Source organism: Gossypium hirsutum, chromosome A04 (assembly GCF_007990345.1).
Source record: "Gossypium hirsutum isolate 1008001.06 chromosome A04, Gossypium_hirsutum_v2.1, whole genome shotgun sequence".
NCBI lineage: Eukaryota > Viridiplantae > Streptophyta > Magnoliopsida > Malvales > Malvaceae > Gossypium > Gossypium hirsutum.
In genome coordinates this window covers 78,997,586-79,020,005 of record NC_053427.1, presented here as the reverse complement: position 1 = coordinate 79,020,005, position 22,420 = coordinate 78,997,586, and the positions used below count along the sequence as shown (strand labels likewise).

The 22,420-nt window shown below is 30.3% G+C and overlaps 3 protein-coding genes across 9 annotated transcripts; 1 reads left to right on the top strand and 2 right to left on the bottom strand.

The window, feature by feature from the left end:
* LOC107948971 (protein SHORT HYPOCOTYL IN WHITE LIGHT 1) lies at positions 1-1,851 on the bottom strand. 4 transcript variants are annotated; one of them, XM_041111438.1, is made up of 4 exons: positions 1,154-1,809; positions 908-973; positions 451-509; positions 1-312 (listed from the first exon to the last, which is right to left on the bottom strand). In XM_041111438.1, exons 1-4 carry the CDS (start codon positions 1,508-1,510, stop codon positions 258-260), a joined length of 537 nt encoding a protein of 178 aa, XP_040967372.1. In that variant the 5' UTR covers positions 1,511-1,809; the 3' UTR covers positions 1-257. The 4 variants fall into 4 exon arrangements, with proteins under 4 accessions (XP_040967372.1, XP_040967371.1, XP_016739141.1 ...); XM_041111437.1 differs by having other exon boundaries at positions 908-960; XM_016883652.2 differs by lacking the exon at positions 451-509 and having other exon boundaries at positions 1,154-1,851.
* An 889-nt stretch (positions 1,852-2,740) lies between these two features.
* LOC107948970 (serine/threonine-protein phosphatase PP2A-2 catalytic subunit) lies at positions 2,741-7,223 on the bottom strand. The gene is made up of 6 exons (XM_016883651.2): positions 6,711-7,223; positions 5,741-5,855; positions 3,935-4,043; positions 3,778-3,855; positions 3,265-3,456; positions 2,741-3,188 (listed from the first exon to the last, which is right to left on the bottom strand). Exons 1-6 carry the CDS (start codon positions 6,961-6,963, stop codon positions 3,015-3,017), a joined length of 921 nt encoding a protein of 306 aa, XP_016739140.2. The 5' UTR covers positions 6,964-7,223; the 3' UTR covers positions 2,741-3,014.
* A 2,861-nt stretch (positions 7,224-10,084) lies between these two features.
* Positions 10,085-13,831, top strand: LOC107948972 (probable uridine nucleosidase 2). Of its 4 annotated transcripts, XM_041111434.1 has the most exons (10): positions 10,109-10,306; positions 10,522-10,633; positions 10,749-10,864; positions 10,969-11,028; positions 11,775-11,960; positions 12,051-12,155; positions 12,553-12,649; positions 12,826-12,933; positions 13,009-13,144; positions 13,597-13,831. In XM_041111434.1, the coding sequence occupies exons 2-10, from the start codon at positions 10,585-10,587 to the stop codon at positions 13,703-13,705; spliced, it is 966 nt and encodes a 321-aa protein (XP_040967368.1). In that variant the 5' UTR covers positions 10,109-10,306; positions 10,522-10,584; the 3' UTR covers positions 13,706-13,831. The 4 variants fall into 4 exon arrangements, with proteins under 4 accessions (XP_016739143.2, XP_040967369.1, XP_040967368.1 ...); XM_016883654.2 differs by lacking the exon at positions 10,522-10,633 and having other exon boundaries at positions 10,085-10,306; XM_041111436.1 differs by lacking the exons at positions 10,109-10,306; positions 10,522-10,633 and adding an exon at positions 11,590-11,693 and having other exon boundaries at positions 10,973-11,028.
* The last annotated feature ends 8,589 nt before the right edge of the window (positions 13,832-22,420 follow it).

Below are 22,420 nucleotides of genomic sequence, written 5' to 3'. Positions count from 1 at the left end.
TTTAACTCCATCATATCATCATTTATTCAACAGTATTAGTGTAAAAAAAAGTATATATGATTGTTACATTTGTACTTAATTTCCTAGTCAAATTTACAAGAGAAAGCATTCCTATAAAATTCAGAAGCCCCAAAGAGGTAACTTTTGCCTTCTAACCAATGATGAAGTTTATATTATTGGCTGTGAAGTGCCAAAGGAACCATCACCTTGGTTAAAACCCTTCCCAATTGATTGGAAATACGAAACAGCAGCCCAAATCACACGAAGAAGCAATATAACAACAAATACTGTTCCTCCGAGAGTGCATACCACCTGTCATCATTTTGGATTTTGGCTATTATTATTTTCATTATCAAAACAAGGGGAAGAACATAAATGCATCAAGAATTATACTCTTGACAGCTAAAGATATATGGATTTATGATAATGTTTGTTGAGGGGAGACCATACTCCTTTTGGTGAAGTTTTTGAAGTGCCGTTCGTCCGGAGCCGACAGATTCCTTAATGGTCTGTATTATCCCTTAGTCAAGCTGAGGTTTTGTCTTTGTCAAGAGCTTGAGCCTAAGGTGGGTTTGTAAAGCAAGAGCGCCTTGTCATATTGGGTTATGCGTGACACACAGGGAACGTGTGCATCTCGTGCTCAAAAGGGTTTGAACTCATGCCTTAAATGGCATTAGAAGGTCCCCTTAGTAGATGGTCCGTGTGTCATGCATGGTTCGATTTGAAGGGGTGCTCCCACTTCACGAACCCCACCTCAGGCTCAGGTTCTCGACAGAAGTGAGAGACACAATCCCGGTTCAATCCGGGGATAATACCGATCCGTTAAAAAGCTTAAACGTTATAGTTGCAGCAGTGATTGCCACCTTAACCATATACAAAAGTAGGAATAAGTAGAAGTAATTGATACCTCAAGAAGTGCTCTAAGAATGGAAAGTGCAGCCAATAAGAGGACTCCATCAACTGCAAATGACACCTGAATATTTTAGAACAAAGAAAAATAGGTGTCAACCTAAGCTTCATTAGTAGCAATGAGAATTGCAAACAGAGGTTAAATTGAAGATAGAATTTATAATAAATCCCAATAATAGATTAATTCATAGCATCAAGGCATAAAGAAAGGCAAAAGGCCAAGAAGGAATTTGAGTAATTTTACCAATTGGGGCGACATTGCAGCAGGTAAGATAGAGCGAGAAGCCTTCTTGGCACGCTTGGAGACCTTCCTGAACATGCTGTGCAAGAATCTCAACAACAAATCCACGCTACTCTCTGTTTCGTCGTCTTCGTCGTCACTCTCCTCAACCAAATAAGGGAAGAAAGGTTCCTCCACCGCCTCACTTTCCTCATAACCTGAACCATCAAATTGACTACGGCAAATGGAGGAAATGGGGGGTTTGGGGTTGAAAGATTTGTGAGGTGGGAAGGAAAGGGTTGCCGGAGGGGAAAACAACGAGTGGGGGAGTTTGTTAGTGGCTATAGGAACCACACAGCTGCACGATAAGGCTATTGCCATCGCTGTTTGTTAACAACATAAACAGTGGTAGATTGGGATTGGCAACAAAGCTGTCTGAATATTTGGGAGAAAAGGCTATCACAATCTCACCATTTTCTTAATAAAAAATGAAACTCTCAAAATTCAAAAATCTCCATCTCCATAAATCAATACTAATGATCGAAAACAAAAAAGATTTCAGTAAAGCCCAGTTTGAAGATCAAGTTCTTAGAGCTGAAAAAAGATATACATGAGAAGATAAGAAATATGAAACAACCTTAAATAACAAAGAAAAGATAATACGATATAAAAACAAAATTTTATTGGTTAAGAGATTTTTGGAGGCGAAAATTATAAGCGACACTAGGGTTATCCAATGAAATGAGTTTTAAATCGAAATTATTCGAATTAAATTAAATTTAAATTTTTATTATAATATAATTAATTGTATTATATAAATGTGAAAACTTTAAGTGAGAAAAAAATTAGAAATTTTTAAATTTTTTAATATAAGTTTTAGAATTTATATTTTTAATTTATATATATTAAAATATAAATTTTGAATTTTTTTATAATTATTTTGGATTATTTTGTAATTTTTATTGGAAGAGATTAATTTATTCATTTTCAAAATTGATAGGGACCAAAAAGTAAATTTTACCAATTTATTTTTCAAATTATTTGAATGTTAAAATTCATCTCTAATTATTTATTTGAGTTGAATAAAAAAAATAAAAAAAATTCAAGATTTAAATAAAAATTCATTTTTTTTGAATGAATCAAATTTTACTCACTTCTAAATAATTAAATGTGTCGGGATGTTGTCTAACTAATTTAACTGATTAAATTAAATTATTCCATTGAAATATTAAAAAATTAAATATTGTAATCAGCTTAAAAAATGTATAATGCATTTGGTGCATTTGATTTAGTGATAAAACTTTTAACATATTAGATTGTTGCACTAAATGAAAACTATATATGTAATAGACATAAAAGTAAATATAAAAAATAAAGAAAATTTTAATTAAAATGATAAAATTAAAACATTAATAGTCGATATTTCAAGTTCTAATGCAAGACATACAAAAATAGTATTTTAAAAAAATACTGATAATAACAAAACCTGTTTTTATCTGTTTTTGGTCGTTATATTTTTAAATCGTCTATAAATCAATTTATTTAAATATGTTTTTTTTTTAAAAAAAGCAGATTAGTCAAACCAAGTAAGCGAAATTCTACTTGAACAGGTTTAATGAAACGGTCTGATTTTTTCAACACTGAACAAGATAACATGTTATTTGCTGCTTTCCTCCTACGAGAAATATACAAAAGGCAAAAGGGCATTGGAGCCTTTTATCAGTACTGCTAGACATTAACAATGCAGCAGCTGGACTAACTGTAAACATCAAAGAATGATGCTATGGAGGTGAACCAAAACTTAGAAAAGCCTCTACCTTTCAACACATTCATCAGTAAAAGGGGTGCTAGAAAGTAGAAACAACTAGCATGGATAAATATATAGTTACAAGAAATAATCAGGAGTCTTGGACATGGAGTCGGGATCAACTTGCCGCGGTGCTGGATCAAACTGAAGAAAATTCTGGTCCATATTCTCCCCAATCTCTAAAATTGCAGCCATGTTCCCGCAACGATAGCAATAATTTGGAGCACTGAAGACAGTAACCACATTCTTGTCCTGAAGGGGAAGCACATAATAACTGATTCATATACCTGTATAAAAATGTTTAAATTGTTTCCTTTTGGTTTCATACCTGACACCAATTGTATCCTTCCATGACGAGCTGATGGGCTCTTGAGATAAGAGTGAGACCATTGGTACGGTTGAACTGAGCAGCAATATCTTGTCCAAATGTATAACCGGCACCACGTGGAGATACACCCCAACCACATCGGTCATCAGGATCAGACCACAAGAGATCACACATTGGTCCATCATGAGGAACCTACCACGAATATACCCGCAGAATATATACCATATTACAGAAACGAAAACAACAAAAAATGAATGAACATAAAATTTCAAAATAATGCATCAAAGATCTGAGGTTCCGTTGCACCCTAGACATGAATAGCACTCATAAATTTTAATATTGAGATCTGAATCGTAGGCCATTTTCTCAACTATCCTATCATTCATAATCTAACAAGTCTTCATACCTTGGTCGGTTTTGTAAGATTCAAAGCATATTGTAAATTACCAGTACTCCACTTGAACATGGATCAAGATGAGTAAGAAAAATTGAGAGAATCACTTATAAAGATACCTCTTGTACTCGGTCCAATGCTCGAATATTGTCTAATGTGTCCAAAGATGGTGAAAGCCCTCCATGTAAACAAAAGATCTGCGATGAAAAAAATTCTATGGTGTTTATCAGTTGTCATGATAATAACTTAAATAGGATGCCAAGGTTAAAGTGAAACCTGACTCTCTATAAGGGCTGTGAGTGGTAAATAATCAAAGAGGTCCGTAAAATACTTCCACACATTGGCATTTCCATATTTTCTCAAGCATTCATCATAAAAACCATACCTAATAAGGAGGGAAAATGAAACCTTTAGAAAAGCAATAATTTGGCAGCCCGTACAATGTGAAAAAGTTCTAAACACCAATAAACCAACTCCCATGATTTCTAAAATTCCTACTTTAAATTAAATGCCAATATGATTTCACTATTCATTAGTCGCATTATGTTTGTAACTACTGGAAAATGTCAATTTTGACATCCTTATCTCTAGTTAGAGTTACTTTAACATTAAGAAAGTTGGACAATCATCCTAATCTGTATTATCTCAACTGAAATTCATGTAAATCAAGTTTATCTTGTAGTACTAGACATCAGGAATGAAATTGAGTATGAAACATAAAAATATTGTCTTTTCGCATAAGTACAATACTCAACAAGAGTTATAAATGTGATTGTGCAAAATCCACAAATTGGTTAAATAAACATTCAGGAAGCATCCAATTTGTAATGTTGTAATTTTTCTTAAACTAGAAAACAAAGAAAGCAAGAACTATAGAGAAAAGTGAACCGGGAAAGAAAAGGGTATGGCAGGATGAGGGACATTTAAGCAGCACCGAAAAAGTGAAAAGCATATTAAAAAGAGAAACTGGGAGAGAGTAGGTTTGACAACACAACTGCAAGGTGGTTGGCCTCACGCTAACAATTATTAAAAACATGTTCCTTGCATGTTATGTTCATGCCAGACAAAATTGAGAGTATATCATCGAAACATTGTGTATTGCCAATAATGATGATTAATAGTAAGGATGCTGATTCTTTGCATGACAAATTTTATAAATCAAAACAAGAACCCCCTTTACCATGCATGAAGGAACTCGTATCAAGGGTTTGATGTTAAATCCTCCCACGGAAATCTTAAAATATCATTAGCCACTCTGTCAAATATAAGAAATAACTCAAAGAAGAATTATCAACTACACTTGCTCATTTTACCAATATATCGAAATCAGTTGAGCAATTTAGAATTTAAATAAACTATTTCACGAATGACAAAAATCAAACATGTCAGAGATTACTGTACAGGTATCCACCCAGTAGCACTATTAGATAATTTCAAAGGCGAATTTATTTTCTTCTTTCCAACCAAACTGCTTAAATCCTATGGAAAGATAACTGTTTGTAATTTGTGGAGAATATCTGTCATTTTTCCCCACGGGCAGGTAGAATATTATCTACGGCCTTTAACAAACAAATTTCACAACTACTTCCAAAATGGAGATTTTATATGTAACAAACAGAAAGCAAGGATTTTTTTTCTTCCTTTTAATGAAAGAAGTATCAATTCAAAAAGTAGGAGAAATGGGTAACATAAAGACTGAACCCATTTAAATAAAACAGGAAAAAGAACTTGAGATTTTATTAGAAAGAATGGATCACCTCATCAGTGTTTAGTATTAGATTGCTCTTCATAATGCATAGAACCTTTTAAGTCACTCAACTCAACAAAGGTCAAATAAGCTATGTAGTGATCAACTTGTATTCAAAAGTAAGACAGAAGGCCTTACTTGGTAGCTAAGTTTTTCACCAATGGTTAAGTTCTGTAACACATTTCTAATCTTGTAACTTAACCACTGGGTCATTTTTTTTTTATATAATTCACCTTTTCACCCTTCCGGGAGAGCTTAAATGCTGTTTTCTTTGTTAGTGTATATGCTATAATATCACTAATAGAAAGGAGGCAATATAGGTGAAAAGATCTTACACTTGTGTTATCTGCCGGCTTTCATGATTTCCTCTGAGAATTGTGATTCTATCTCTATAGCGGACCTTCAGAGCCACTAAAAGTGTGGCAGTTTCAACTGAGTAGTACCCACGATCTGCACAAATGAAGCAAAGGTTAAAACAACATCCTAGTCCATTCAAATTAAAAAATTTGCAAATAACTGCAGTATTATTCGAATTATCGAAAGCACTATAAAATGAACTGATTTCTACCCACATTTCATACCCTCAACCATCTCAGAGCTTTGACTAAGCTGTCACAATTTAATTCATATAATAACTGAAACACATAATGGCTAATATTTCGTATTCATAGCAACATCCCTTGACAATGACTGGCAAATGTCCTAACTTAGCCCCACCACGAATTTTGGCATCACAGATTTGAGGAAATATAACTTCTCACCCTTAAAGGTAAGGAACTAAAATAGCACAGTCGTCCACAGTTTAGAGGAAGCTCGTTAAGCATAAACACCATTCCCACCCCGAATTTTCAGCAGTTGGAGCATCCAATGAGGATACCAAACAAAAAATTTGCTGCAAACTCAGTAGCATGAAGATAGAACATAGAACCACTGGATTTGATACAATTTCAATATAACAATCCACCAATCTATCAACATATGAGGAATTGAATATAACCAATGCCTCATACTTTTTTTTTAGCAAAGCTAGGAAAGATCCGTGCCTACATATCTTTTTATAAAAAAACTCCATTAATTAATCCACAAAAATTTACATAAAAAATGAATATGATTAAATATGACAAATTACAACAGAGATCAAAACATATTCACCAAATATTATTCACAAAAATATAACAGAAAAAGAAGAATAAATGAAAAACCGCCTTGCTCCTATACTAAAATCACATTGAATTTCAAATAATCAGAAAAAAGTATCAGAAAAAAGAAGAAGAGAGAATTAAATAAAGAAAGAAGCGAACTGACCTACATAATCTCCCATGAAGAGATAATTGGTATCAGGCACATTACCTCCTATCCGGAACAGCTCTACCAGATCATAAAACTGACCGTGAATATCACCACATACCGTTACTGGACAGTTCACCGGCTGCACGTTCAATTCCTCAACCAGTACCGCTCGTGCCTGCTCGCATAACGCCTTCACCTCCTCCTCCGACAGTGGCTTACACTTCATCAGCTGCTCGATTTGAAGGACTAGGTCTCCCGTTGATGACATCCTTTCAGCTCTTCCACCGTCCGGTCACTTGATCCTCCTCCTCCCCCTTCTCCTTCACCATTGACCGTATATCGAGAAAATAAATAAATTAATAATTAATCAAATGAAAGTGGTTAGATCGGTTAATTTCAATCTTTGAAGCGTAATGGATTTATTTTGCCTACGCCAATATTACAAAGAACGAAAGAGCTTTTTCTTTCTTTTTTTTTTCTCCCCCCGGTGGCTCCGCCGAGTCAAATTCCTGTGAAATGACACGTGTCAAGTTGTTGCTTTTCTTTGAACATAAACATTTTATCTGTTTTATTATTATTCTTTTTCGGCATAATAACTTTTTTACTCCTCCAACTTTACAAGAAAATTTATTTGAGTATTTAAATTTATAATTTTTGTCAAATCATTCTAAAATAGATAAAAAATTAACATTTATTAATTTTGTTGACATACATACACCTGCATTACCACATAAATGACACAGCAGCATTTAACTATTTTCTAAAATTTAAAAAATATTTTATAATTTTATAATTTTTATATTTTTAAATAATTTTAATAATTTTTACTTTTAACAATAGCTTTTATAAATTTTTTGAATTTTTAAATTTTAAAAAATAATTAAATATTGATATGTCAATGTAAACAAATTTAAAAAATATTTAATTTTTTATTTATTTTTAAGGTGATTTGACAAAAATTATAAATTCAATGATAATAAAATAAAAAATAAAAAATAAAATAGAAAGCTATTTTTTTAAAATTAAAAGGCTAAATAAGTTATTATGCATTATTCTTTGGTAGTCGAAGTACTTGCTGTTTTATTTTCCAATTATTTCTTCAATTAAGAAAAAAAAGAGTAGTAGAATACTAAATAATAGTAGAATTCTCTTATCCCATTCGGAAGGATTGTATCTCATAATTATCTATGACTGTTTATGTCTTTAGCATGACCACTTGATGAAATGTGGAGAGAAGCGGGATAAATGGCCGATACTACTGGAAGGATTCCTCTTTGGATAATAGGTACGGTAACTGGTATTCCTGTGATCGGTTTAATAGGTATTTCTTTTATGGTTCATATTCTGGATTGGGTTCGTCCCTGTAATATGGAATAATGGATAATGGGACGAACTAAGTTATAGGCATGAAAGTGTAAGAACTAAACGGGGCCCGCCTCCTCTTTCTTTGTCTGATTCGCGAGGAAGGGTCCCGTTGAATTCTTAATGATCATGATCATAATATTTTGGTCGTATAAATGACAACAAATGGATCACTTTTTCCGATGATTTTTTTGAAAAATGAACTCAATTTATTTTTTGGCATTTTCCTTTTTTTAAAATATAATAAAGATGGATTTTTGTTGAGCCAAGCAATAAACTAAGAAATAATTTAATCAAATTTAAGGTGGTAAAGTATCATGGAGGTACTTATATTAGGAGTTGGATCGCATTTTGTCCTCTCTTCCAAAAAAATAAGTAAATTAGTCCCTATATAATAAATTAAAGAAAAAATTAATTAGTATCCATTTTATTCGATTGACTTTTGTTTGAGCCGGATGGTGAAAAATTATCATGTTCGGTTATTTGGATGATGGATCTAGAAAAATTCACCTACCATAATAATAAAAAAGCCTAACTTGAACAATCCTGTATTAAGAGCTAAATTAGCTAAAAGTATGGGTCATAATTATTATGAGGAATTCGCATAGCCCAATGATCTTTTATATATTTTTCCAGTAGTAATTCTCGATACTATTACTTGTAACGTGGGCTTAGCTGTTCTAAAATCTTTAATGATTGGTGAACCCACTAATCTATCTACAACTCCTTTACACTTCAAATATAGAATTTAAATGGATCAAATAGGAAATGATACTCCGAATCATAGAACTATAATAAAATATACAATCAACTAAAATTTATTAAATTTGAAAAAGAATAAAAAAAATGGTTCGATCCTCTTGTTTTAATTTCTCGCATGGATTAATTTATTAAGAAAAAATAAATTGTGATCTGAATTAGCAATTTAAGGTTTGATTTCGATTTAATATAACTACAGAATATAAAAAGATTTTAAAGCATTGAGTTTTCAACTAGTGATATTAGTGAAGCAATGCTTATTGGCTTCCACTTTGAAACGTCTTTCATATGCTATATTCATAAAACCAATATTTATGCCAATCCAGTTCATAAATAACTTCCATATACGTAGTCATAATCAATACACATTAAGATACTAAACTTCAGATAACCATAGTCGTATACACATGCACAATGACCAAATTTCTTTAGAAACTTTTCGAAAAAAAATAAAAAAAATAAATCTAGATTGATTATTATATACATTATCATATGTTTTTTTCTCTATTACTTAATTAGTAAAGTTCTAAACCCGAGTTTAAATTCAACTTGAGCTTAAACTCAATATTTATTCGAGTTATTTGAGCTTAAAATTCAAGTTTTCTGTGACTCAATTCTTTTTAAAAATCTAGATTTTTCAATAAAAATTAAGGGATTTTATTTGAAAAAACTTAAATTTTCTCTATTTACTAAAAAAACAAAATTAATTCTGAAAGAGGGAGAAAAAAAATTAAAAAGATAATATGATTTTTCCTTGTAAAAGCCCAAGAAAACAAACTAAAGTTAAATTTTTATCCAACTAAAGTTAATTTTAAAAAGGGAAAATAAAAAAGTTAAAAAGATAAAATGATAAAATGATTTTTCTCTATAAAATCCATGGTTTTCTCTTTTATTGAGAAAATTAAAATTAATTCTAAAAAATAAAATAATAAAAGAAATTAAAAAAATAAAATGAGTGATCAAAATGTAAATTTATTAAAGTTGTGTAACTAAAATGAATGTACAATAATATTTAATAATCGATGAGTGATCAAAATAAAAACCATTTTTAATGAAAGTGCCTAAAATGTTAATTTTTTCAGTACAAAACTTATAAGAGTTAAATGATCTACAATGTAGTTTATCCTTCTAAAACTAATTACTAATTTTGGAGATTGATATTGAAAATAGATTAAAATATAGGAATTAATTTCCCATCCAAGTAATGTTCAGAGAATTTGGCGGAAAAAAACAAAACAAAAATATATTTATCATATTATCAATGCCTACGGCTACAAGTTACTATGGATTGGAACCCAACTACCCCCAACTTTACCATGGTTTCAGGCTTAGCACAAATTTCCTAATCTCTTCTTTCCTTTCTCTTTCAATAATTTCAGTCTTCCACGGCCTGAGGTTACCACCTATCAGAGAAGAAAACTCCTAAACGCCAATGGCTTCAGCAGCAGGAGAACCGAAGAAGATCATCATAGACACTGATCCTGGCATTGGTAATCATGACCTATTACTCGATTCGAATTTGATCTTTTGCAATTTAAATTATCTTATCTGTTTATCTTTTTAGATCCCTAAATAGTCGCTCTGAATCTGTTTCTACTGTTGTTATACTGTATCCTTTCTCTCTTATTTTTCGAAAATTTCATAGAAAAGCTAGTAAAGCTCAAATAGGACTTCGCCTGAATAGAGAGTTTCAAACGAATTCTAGGCTACTCGACGTAATCGCAGTTCACATCAACGTTAACATTCTAGCAAATCTAAGCAAGAGATCATGTGTTCAAATATTGGAATTTTTTTACGTAAATCCATTCGATGCTCAGGTTTTTCCTAAGAATCAAGATAAATCGACAATATCTTTCGTTTTTGTTACTTTAAATGTTGCTCGAATGACTTGATGTCTATCTTTGTTCTTTGTGATTCAATCGGATGATGCAGATGATGCCATGGCGATATTTCTGGCTCTGAGGTCTCCTGAAGTGGAGGTCATCGGACTCACCACTATTTATGGCAATGTCTACACTACTTTGGCCACGAGGAATGCCTTACATTTGGTAACATATCGTTCTTTCTACTCTGATTTTTTATTCTTTCATGATTAGTTGGCATTGGTTTGAACTTTGATGTGGATTGCTTTGCTTGGCTGCTTGTCTCCTAGCTAGAGGTTGCAGACAGGACTGATATCCCTGTGGCGGAAGGATCACATGTTACCATCACTGTATGTACAGTTATCCTCAATGTCCCTACTCTCTCCAAATTTTTATCTTTGTCTTATTCACCTTCCATACCTCGCATTCCCCTAAAATTCTTAGTTGATTAATATTTTAGTCGTTAATCCATCAGCCTTGACCTTCTTTCTGTTTGAGTTGAACCTGGAAGCTAAGAGAACATGATATAAAATATTTATACTGTCTTTCCTTCTATTGGCTTGTTTTTTTGGAAATACATATTCCGGTTTAATACTGTCAACTACTATCTTAAACTGTCTATATAAACTATACAGGTCGAAGTTTTAACAGGGCCAATATTATATTGCAAGTGCTACCAATTTATATATTCCACGTTTTTATCTAACTTTTACAAATACTAAATTATCATCTTTAGGTTTCAAATTTTCTTAAACAAATATTGATAAAGAAAATCAAGTTTTAAAATGTTGTTGTTCAAAGGCGTAAGAGCAATTAGATTCATGGCTGGTATTGAAAGTGATTATGTTGTTTCTTTAGCTGTATACGCATAGGACATTAGGCTTTCTGAACTTGAATTTTAGTTTCTGCAGAAATGGATGTGTTATATTTTATGGTATTTTGATTATGGAAGACAGCTTGAATGATGGTGAATCACGAATGTCATTCAACTTTTGGATTTTGGACGCACATAAATGTGTGTATATTTATTAACAATGTTCAGTGACTTCTATGATAGTGTCATTCTAATTAAACTGACGATTAGTTTTGCACCCAGAAAGGTACAAAACTTCGTGTTGCTGATTTTGTCCATGGTGCTGATGGGCTTGGCAATCAAAATTTCCCTCCCCCGGAAGGAAAGCCTATTGACATGTCAGCTACTGATTTCCTTGTTGAGCAAGCAAACCTCTATCCTGGGAAGGTCACTGTGGTGGCATTGGGGCCCCTAACAAATATTGCACTGGTCCGATTCTTGATCGTTTCTACTATTGTGGCATACTTTTCTTTTTAAATGACATCTCTAATATTTCGTTTTAGATTCTATATTGAGCAGGCTATTCAACAAGATCCATCGTTTGTTAAAAACATTGGGCAGATTGTTCTTCTTGGTGGTGCTTTTGCAGTAAATGGAAATGTGAATCCAGCAGCCGAGGCCAATGTAAGTTTCTCAAAATTTTGGTATCTATTTTGCTGTCTCCAACACTTTTAATTTATCAGATTAGTTTTTTTTTTTCACAATATATTTTAACCTTTCTAACTTGCATAAAAAAATAGCAACTGTTGGAAGAATATATGCTCTTCTTAACCTTTTCAAGTTCTTTCTACCTTCTTTCAAAAAAAAAAAAAAAGTTCTTTCTACCTGATATAACTTTTACTTCTTAAGATGTTAGGTGTTCATATGATTTCAACAGTTGAAGATGGTGTTCATAAAAGGAAAAACTCTGAAAATAAACCTTTTATTTGAATTTTTGATGCTTCAATGTTTTTGCATGGTATTGTCATGGCTGCATACGCTCTGTCTTACATCTTGTTCCAAATGCTGAATTGAATGACAGATCTTTGGTGATCCAGATGCTGCAGATATTGTGTTCACAAGTGGAGCAGATGTTTTGGCTGTGGGGATAAATGTAACTCATCAAGTTGTTTTGACAGGTTTTGGCTATTTCTCTATCTTTTTCAATATGTTGTTAGCGAGGATTATTCTATTATCTATAGGTCTATATGAACACCTTACAATTTTAATTTCTGGAACTTCTTTCCTCATTTTTTTATTCTTTCTTTTGAGTTTCCACCTGTTTTTTTTTTTAATTACACTTGTCATATTTTAGATTCTGACCGAGAAACATTGGCTAGTTCAAATGGAAAATTTGCTCAGTACTTGTTGAAGATACTAGAGGTGTACTTCAATTATCATCATGATGCATATAGCACTAAAGGTTCGTCTGCTGGAAATGGTTAAGGGATTTCTGCTGAACCGTGAACTTTCTAATTTATTCACTGCCATTCTGCAGGTGTGTACCTTCATGATCCAACAGCCATGCTTGCAGCCATTAATCCTTCACTTATCACCTACGTGGAGGGTGCTGTCAGAGTTCAAACAAATGGCATCACACGGGGACTAACACTATTATACAACAAGCAGAAGAGGTTAGATATTTTTTGTGTGTATTGGAACTGAAGGAGACTAAATGAGCTTTATTAGAATATTTAATTGCAGCAGCTAGTAGTCGAAAAAAACTGTTAAGCATAATTTGTAAATAAAGAAAACCGACTCCTTTGAGTAACTTAACAAAGGCCCTATTTGAGCCACACTTGACTGCAGAGAAAGAGTAATAAGCTTTACAGTATCATGACTTGTCAGTTTCAGGATTCTCTTATTAAGCCATGACTTATAATGTTTGAAAATGGAATAAGCTGCTGGATGAAGTGATACAAAGTAAAGGAAATCAATTGTATATGAAAGCTTTTTCTATGCAGTGATGTTGTGCTTGTCTTGGATAGGAGATAAAGTAGATATAACGTGTAGACATGCAGTTGTACCCTTCAAATTCTGTAATGATGTATGATTGTTCATTATTGAGTGGGATGCATTTGAGCAGGTTTGCTGAAATTACGGAGTGGTCTAATCAACCATCGGTGAAGGTGGCGGTCACAGTTGATGCACCTGCTGTTCTCAAATTGGTTATGAAGAGGTTGATGGAATGTTGATGAGGATGGTTGTATTGTGTAATCATTGCGAATGTTTTTTTAAGACTGTATAAGCTTTGTTAGTGGACTAATTTGTTCTGTTACGATAGCTGTTATTGTTTCAATAAAAGGTAATCATTTATGCTATTTTTAGTTACTATTGTAATAGCACGAGCAAAAAGTTTATTTAACACATGTTTTACTATTTTTAGATATAAAATAAAAAATAATTAGTACATTAGAAAGATTAAGTAAAAATTTTTGTAAAAAATAATACTTCTTCAAAATAAGTGAAAAATTTTCTCTTGAATAGCTAAAAATTACCAATTGTAATTAATTTATAATTAATCAATAATTAAAACATGTGAAAAAAATAATAATTCAACTAAACATATCATCATCATCGAGTGAGAGATGGAGTTGCCCAAGGTTTGGATTAGGATTAGATACTTGAAAACAATGCAAGTCCTTGGTAAATGGAATTCTTCGGTCTTTTTCAAGTTTGATATTTGAGTAAATCAGTTTTTCTAAAATTGAAGCAATTTAGTCTTTATCAATTTTAAAAGTGAGTAATTAAGTATAATTAATTATGATGTTCACTCTTTTTGTCAATTTATCTTTTTTTTGGTATAATGATAAATTTAGCCTCGAGATTTACATCTTATGTCAATTTAGGTTTGATTCTAAAAAAATTAACAAATTTAGCTTTCATCGTGTACACATTTTGTTAATTTAGGCTCCCTTTTTATGAGATTAAAAACAACGATGGTAGTGAAATTAAAATCAATAATGAAATATGCGTTTAACATAATTTTAACAGTGATATGAGAATTAAAAATGACCATTAAAGACACTAAATTATGTATATAAAATATACTTTAAAAATATATTTCGTATTAGATTTTATTAATTAAGTTAGAACTTATTATTTATTATTTATCTTTTTATTTATAATTAATTCATAGAAATTTTGTAATAAATTTTATATATTTATTCACCTGTCATGTAAATAAGGGGTGTGGTGCGGTGAGAGTAATCTCCCTGTGATTTCATTAAATGTTTTCCAAACAATTTTTCTTATCAATGAAAAAAATAATTATAACATGTTGAATCTCATCATGATTCATTTATAATCGAAAGGGAGCTGTAGTCCTTATTATAAAACATTATCTAAAAACTAAAAAAAAATTCAAAATATTATAAATTAAAAAAGACTCAAGCGGATTGAGTCTTAGTTTGATTGACATTGACATTATTGTCAATGCAGGAAAATATGAGTTTGAATATGCTAAAACGCATTATATATTTATATAAAAAACAGATATAATAAAAATATAAAATGAAATTAATGTTAAAAAAATATCTCAAGTATGTTTTTTTAAATAAAATAAAATAAAACAAAATCTTAATGTTGGTGGGGACACATATGATGAGAGGGTGAGGCTGTGGGACTGGAAGATGTTTGATACTTTATCAAATCCTGAATCGGATCCTTCAATTCAGCATGTGGGGATAAACTTGAACCTCCCATTGCTTCTGTGGAGATCCGGCTGATGTATTGATATTTTTTTAATATATTTTTAATTTTATATATTTAGATTTTTTTAAGTTTATATATTTTTTATTTTTAAATATTTTTTTATAGAATGTGTAAATGTTTGAGAGTTAAATTTTCTGATTTTTGAAATTAATATTAAATTGATAAAATATATAAATATTGAAGACTAAATTTATCATTATACTGATTAAAAGTAAGATAAATTGACAAAAAAAGTGAACATGATAATTTATATATTCACTTCCATTTATTTCTTGAAATTGAAAGTTGAAAAGCATAGAGTAGGAATTTATAATAAATCTATTTTTTAATATTGTACAAATAATTTAATAATAAATAGGATTTTTTAATACTTTAAAAAATAATTAGAATTTTTATTATAATATTTAAATTAATAAAATAATTGCTATGTTTTAATTGTTTTTATTATATTATAAGTTTTAAAAATTTAAAATCACGTAGAATGCATGCGAGACTAAAAATTAAAAATTAATATATATATATATGTTTTGAATTGAAAATACTTTTTTTTTTGACCTAAAAATTATTTGAACCCATTGTTACATTAATAAATATACATTAGAATGATAATTTATTAATATATTACTAATTATTTTATAATATTAAAAAAAGTAATATTAATTAACTATGGAGTCATTAATCTAAATGAATAAATTAAAAATAATAAAAACCCTTAAATAAATTATACATAAATATTACATATATTATTTATTAATTACTGTATGATAATAATGAAAGTACTTTAATTCTGCATGCAGTTTTCTACTTTCACATTTATTTCTCAAATAAATAAGATAAATGATTATTAATATAAAACAATAATTATAATTTTTTTATTAAGTTATTCTCTATAAAATAAAAAAATAACTTTAATCATCTTATTAGTAATTTTTCATTATTATAATTTATAATTTATTTATATTGATTTTTCAGAGATCAAATTAATAAATATTGAAGAATAGAAACTATGAATATGCAACATGTTAATTTTTAAAAAAAATTATACATATACAATATCTTAGATTGTTTTATATGTTATCTTGTAATAATGATTACATATATTAATTATATAAACAAAAATATGTTTGTTAAAAATAATTAAATATGTATATTTATATGCAACACATGATGTAAAAATCACAAGTTCGAGAGAAACTTTTCAATAGACAAAATCACTTTTTATTATTTATTATTTATTATATTATTAAATTTATATTTAATAATAATTTTTAAATAAAATAATATATTCAAATGGCAACACTTATAGCACTTAAAAGGGCTCTTATGAAAATTAATTATTAATTAATGATTTATTATTTATTAGTGATAAAATATATTTAGTATTTTAGATTATTTATTATTTAATTAATATCAAAATTATATATCAATTAAAATTAATTTTAGCATTATGAAGAGACACATTAGCATTCAGCGCTTTAAATTTATTTAAATTTATCTTTAATTAGTAAATATTTATATTATATCTATATTATTATTTAAATTCTTGACTGAGTTGGTGACCCAATTAAAGGTGACTGAGTTAGGGAAATTACGGAGATGCCTTTTCGTAATTAAAATAAATTATATTATTCGATGGTACTTTAATTTTTTTTATTTAAAAACTAATAAAAATATACATAAAATAGAATTTGAACTTGAATCAATTATATTAATAATACCTTAAACTTACTACTCAATTAAAGCTTTATTTTAATGTTTTTTGTACATTTTAATTTTATTATACACACTTTATTATTTTCATCATTTGTATATCTATACTTACTATTAGGTTAGGAAATGTCACGCCCAAAATATAGGGGGTTAATCGAAGTAATTAACTAAGAAATGAATTAGGCTTGATGATTAAGTAGTTTATGCACTCTTTAGAGATCTTAGGTTCAAGTCATTCCTTTCAATTAGGCTTGATGATTAAGTAGTTTATGCAGTCTTTAGAGATCTTAGGTTCAAGTCATTTCTTTCTCATTTCGTTTTCTTTTATTTTCAGTAACATAGGATAAAAACCACACTAAAATAAATATTATTAGGAGCAAAACCTAAATAAGAAATAGGCCTTAAACCTAATGGTTAACATGCTTGTTTCCCCCTTGCATACCCAAGTTTGAGTTGCCCAAATCCTCCTCCATTTCCTTTTACTTTCAGTAGCAAGGGTAAATTACCATGCACTCCCTTAAGGTTCCCAAACCCTAGGTATTTAGTCCAATTTTTCCTAACTAGACATGAATTTCGTTTCCTCTTCAAATCTAATTACATTTTCTCTTCTTCCTATTTGTTCTCATCTTTTCTTTTCTTTCCTCTCTTTTACATCAAATTTTACATTTTTTTGCTACTGAGTATTTTTCTTTCCGGGATTAAAACATCCTGCATTTGATCGTTCTTTCCATTGATTTTACAATTATCGTTAATAAAATCCCAATCTTTTCCAAGAAACAATAAGGTCATCTCATTTCAAAGATTAGATCTTGAATTTTTGTAATATACTTCTATACGAAACTAATAATTCATTCAATTGAATCAATCTTTTACGATTCTTGTCGTAACTTCCATTGATCTTTATAAATCCTGAAATAAAGCATTAAATTTTGTATAAATTTTGTTTTAAGGACTTGTTTTAAGTGCATTGGATCAAATTTGATCGTAAGGAACCTCGATCGGGCTCCTGGTGAAAGGTGTGTGTTCTTTACCAAGTGAATCAGGGTAAATTGTGCCTAGGATTAGGGCCACACGGTTTGCCACATGGGCATGTGGACTACACAGACCTCTACATGACCATGTATACTGGAAACCTTAGGCTAGTTCGTGAACCACACGACTAAGAACCTTCTACACAGCCGTGTCTTCCTTGTAGGTTAATTTTCGCAATTTCCACATGGCTATAGTCTGTTACACGGTCGTGTGACCCTTCCACACAACCTATAACACCTCACACAGACTGGCCACACGGTCATGTGACTCCTATTTTACAATTTTGCCCAAAATTTTATGTTTTGTTCAGTTTAGTCCCAAAATAGTCCCTGAATTATTTTTAGAGTTTTACTTATTTCAGTTAAACCCTTGATAATATGAGTATTCAAATGCAGGATCTGAATGACTGAATTATTATTATATATGCATGATATGTGAATAACATATGCCTAATGCTTCTGTATTACATTGATGGTTGATTCCTAAAACAGAAACTCTGAATTGATAATTGTTAGTGATCATTCTATCTGTTATTATTTAGAATGTTTTATCGACTGGTGGCATTGATTTTCTTGTGATTGAACTCACACTGAGATTCATAGTTCACACCCTTTTTATTTCCATCTCTACAGATAAACCACTAGGTTAGTAGGCGGTACGACATTCGAAGGGTTCGGCTCAGATTTGTTTTTTCTTTATAAAGTATGTCAGATTTATTTTTAGATATTTTGTTATTTAGAGACTGAATTGTTTTATTTTTGAATTATGGTATGGGACTTAGGATTTGGGTTTTTATAGCATGCACAACAATTAATTTGATTTTAGGATATTGAAATATGGATATTAATTAATTATGGACGAACTTCAATTTTTATTAAAATATAAATAGATATCATTTTTCTGCTGCTAGATTATAATTAAATTGTGAGTAATAAACAAATTAGAAATTAGTTGAGTTTTCAAAGGTAATCACTGTTAAATTTAATCGAGTTTTTGTTGATTCATGAGTTTTTTTTCTTCTGAAAGTAGGCTAAGTTTTCTTCTAAAATAAACAAATGTTTTAAAATGACTATCTTATAAACTTCGATAGCTTACTGGGCTATTTCGGTGGCTAATGTAGTCATCCGAATTCGAGCCTAATGCCTAGGCCGAGTTGGGGAGTGTACAAGAAAATTATGGACATGTCCTTTCGTAATTAAAATAAGTTATATTATCCAATGACACTTTAGTTATTTATTTAAAAAACCAATAAAAACATGCATATAATGGGATTTAAACCCGAACTAATTGCAATAGTAAAATCTTTTGTAACACCTCATACTTGATCTGATTGTCAAGTTCGAGCTAAGGATGTCAAATTAGTTATCGAAGTAACTACAATCATTTACAATTAAAATTATACTATTAGATAATTAAATTAAACTAAAACATGTATTTAATACGACATATTTCCGGGTCTTACACGAATTTATGAAAGTCATAAAGCTAATAGAGGTAGAAATATGACCTAATTGTAAAGAATTCAAAATACAGGGTTGACATCATGATGTCATCCTTTTCACATTGTTATGTCACCAAACATTTTGTCACGTCACGATGTCAAACCACTTAACGTCGTGACGTCGCTTATTGTGTTGGCCTCGTCGAGATGACGAGGTTTCTTATCTCACTATAACATTATAGGTAATTTCTTATTGCGACGACATTCGTACGACGTGCGATGTCACGTATTGTTTTTGCAATTCCTATTGAAAATCAATCTACAATTTATTTCCAAACATTCTCTATACACATTCATCTCATAAGCAGACAATTTACATATCCTTCAAATATCAATTCAAGCATAATATGCCTATGCCTTAAAACCTATAAACTATCTATCTAACACATTTCATTCAAAATATATATACATACATGCTATCCACAAATACCATTTGCAAATGCATCTTTTATACTTTACAAAACCATACAATAAATTCGCATACTAACTTTGCATTCATATGATTAAATCTAATGCCAAACATTAAAATTCAACATCATTAAATATTGCAAAACACCAAAATGACTTTGCTAGGTACATGTCATTTATTAACAAAAGAGGTTCACAAACATTGTTGAGTCCGGGATTTTGACTGAATGCTGAAGTTGATGCTTGGGATCTCGATTTGTACCTAACCTACGCACGAAAAGAAAAATCGTATGCTAAGCGATAAAGTTCAGTGGTATTTCTATAATTCAAAACAAATTAACACATGACATACTCAATTGCATACCAAAATTTCAATGCTTAATGAATTACATAAATACCTACTTATAACAAATAATCATGCAACATTTCATTACCATGTGAAATGGTTCATCCCAAACCTTATTGAATTGACTTTCCAACTCGTTATTCATTTTGTGTAATCTTTTACATACCTCGACATTTAATGTCACATATAAGTGCCTGTAAATCAACTTAGTAGCATATAATCAATTTCAGTCATCACTCAACCAATTCACAATATATATGTATAATATTATTCCCCTATTAACCTGACTTGGACTTGAATGGATACATAAATCCAACCAACACACCAATTTGGCACCTAGTGCCTCATAAAAAAATCTGAAATATACAAATTGCGCCCAACACTATCAGTATAATTGATTGCATAGAATCTTGCGGATTGCTAAATGCAAACTATTATATACGGATTCATACATGTGAACTAGCAAAAGAAGATTCATGTGAAATGGGCCAAAATTGCCCGGCCCAAATAAAAGAAAAACCAAATACAAACCAAACACCCAAACTACTAAAAATTAAAACCAAATATAGGCCCAAATACAACACAAACCCTAAAATCCCAAATCAAAAAATGAAAAAACGTTAGGCCACCTAAAGGTCTCAGCGCCGCAAGTCAGCCCCCAGGTGCCGCATGTCGCACTCCCCTCTGTGTCGTGCGCTGCTTCACTGCGCCACGTCAGTGCCCACGTCCTCCACGCCACCCACAACCTGCATTAGTAGAAAAACAGTTGTAATTTAGGCTATATAAAGCCATTCTCAACAGTGAAAAAGAGAGGAATGAAAAAAGAAGGGCAATAAGAGAGTTAAACATGTTTTTCTCAAAAAACAACAAAAACTCTTGTAGAATAGAAAACCAACAATCGAGCAAAGGTCTTTGAGTTTTTTTTTCCTCTTATCTTTTTTTTTCGTTTTCATTTTTACTATTATTATTATTATTATTTTATTTTATTTTTGTTTACATTTATTACATATAAAAAACAAAAAATAAAAAAAAGGAAATTTTACCGCAAGCGACGGCGGTCAGCGGCGAACGGGGGTGTTCAGCGCCGGAGCCTGGCCGGACTTCAGACTTGTAGAGAGAAAATGAGAGAAGGGTTTTGTTTTTTTTTTGTTTTTTTGAAGAAATGAGAGAAAATGATTTTTTTAAGACTTTTTTTATTTATATAAGGCTCTAAACGGTGCCGTTTTGGTGCCAGTGCGCCTGGGCTAAAACGATGCTGTTTTACGATAGTCTGTGTGTGCAACTCGACCTAACCAGAGGTCCACGTGTTTTCTAGGGAGGGGCTAATTGCACTTTTAACCCCTCCGCCTTTTTATGGTTTGCAAATAAGTTTATGTTTTCCTTTTAATTTGTCCTCATGGTTTTGTCCCGATTTCAAACTGGTCCTTTCTGATGCTGTGCGTTTTGGAGGAGAAGAGATTATTGCCCTTTTGGTCCCTTCTTGTTACTCGCACATGCAATTTGGTCCTTTCGCCTTATTTTTATTTCGGATTAGCCCCAAAACTTCTGTTTTAAGTTCAATTTAGTCTGTTTCTGTTACTTTTTCTATTTTCTTTTTTAAATTAATTAATTTTAATATTATTATTGTTATTATTAGTATTATTATTAATATTATTTTTATTTCATTATTATTTTTTTCTATTTTTATTATTGTTATTATTAGCCTATTATTATTCATATGTTGTTATTTTCTTTTTTTTAATCATTATTGTTAACATACCATTATTATTATTGTTATTTTTATTATCTTATATATTTCTATTATTAGCGTTATTTCATTATTATTATATGTTACTATCACATTCATTATTTTTTTTATTATTATTCTTTTTATTAACATTATTATTACTATTATTATTTTTACTTTTTTTATACTATAATGATTATCATTATTCTTATTATTATTTCTTTATATTATTGTCATTATTATTATTATATTTTTTTACGTACTCATTTGTTTTATTATTATTTTTAAATTATTTTTACTTCGACTTGCTTTGTTTTTTTAAATTGTTATATATGTCTTTTAATTCATTTGTCTTTGATTATTGATGTTAGCTTCTTAAATAATGTATTTGATGTGTTTATTGCCATTTTGTGTTCTATAAGCTATTTATCTATATTTTCATATTGCCTTTTTTCCATCAATGTTTTTATGCA

Bases quoted from the DNA above. Each gene is read 5' to 3' on its own strand.
- LOC107948971 (XM_041111437.1), bottom strand. From the start codon at position 1,510: ATGGCAATAGCCTTATCGTGCAGCTGTGTGGTTCCTATAGCCACTAAC. The intron at 961-1,153 runs GTAAAATTACTC...TGTCATTTGCAG, and splicing joins CTGCAATGTCGCCCCAATTG to TTGATGGAGTCCTCTTATTG. The intron at 313-450 runs GTATGGTCTCCC...AAATGATGACAG, and splicing joins CAAAAACTTCACCAAAAGGA to GTGGTATGCACTCTCGGAGG.
- LOC107948970 (XM_016883651.2), bottom strand. From the start codon at position 6,963: ATGTCATCAACGGGAGACCTAGTCCTTCAAATCGAGCAGCTGATGAAG. The intron at 4,044-5,740 runs GTAAGATCTTTT...CCTCCTTATTAG, and splicing joins AGCCGGCAGATAACACAAGT to GTATGGTTTTTATGATGAAT. The intron at 3,856-3,934 runs GTTTCACTTTAA...TTTTCATCGCAG, and splicing joins CAGCCCTTATAGAGAGTCAG to ATCTTTTGTTTACATGGAGG.
- LOC107948972 (XM_016883654.2), top strand. From the start codon at position 10,249: ATGGCTTCAGCAGCAGGAGAACCGAAGAAGATCATCATAGACACTGAT. The intron at 10,865-10,968 runs GTAACATATCGT...CTTGTCTCCTAG, and splicing joins CGAGGAATGCCTTACATTTG to CTAGAGGTTGCAGACAGGAC. The intron at 13,145-13,596 runs GTTAGATATTTT...GCATTTGAGCAG, and splicing joins TTATACAACAAGCAGAAGAG to GTTTGCTGAAATTACGGAGT.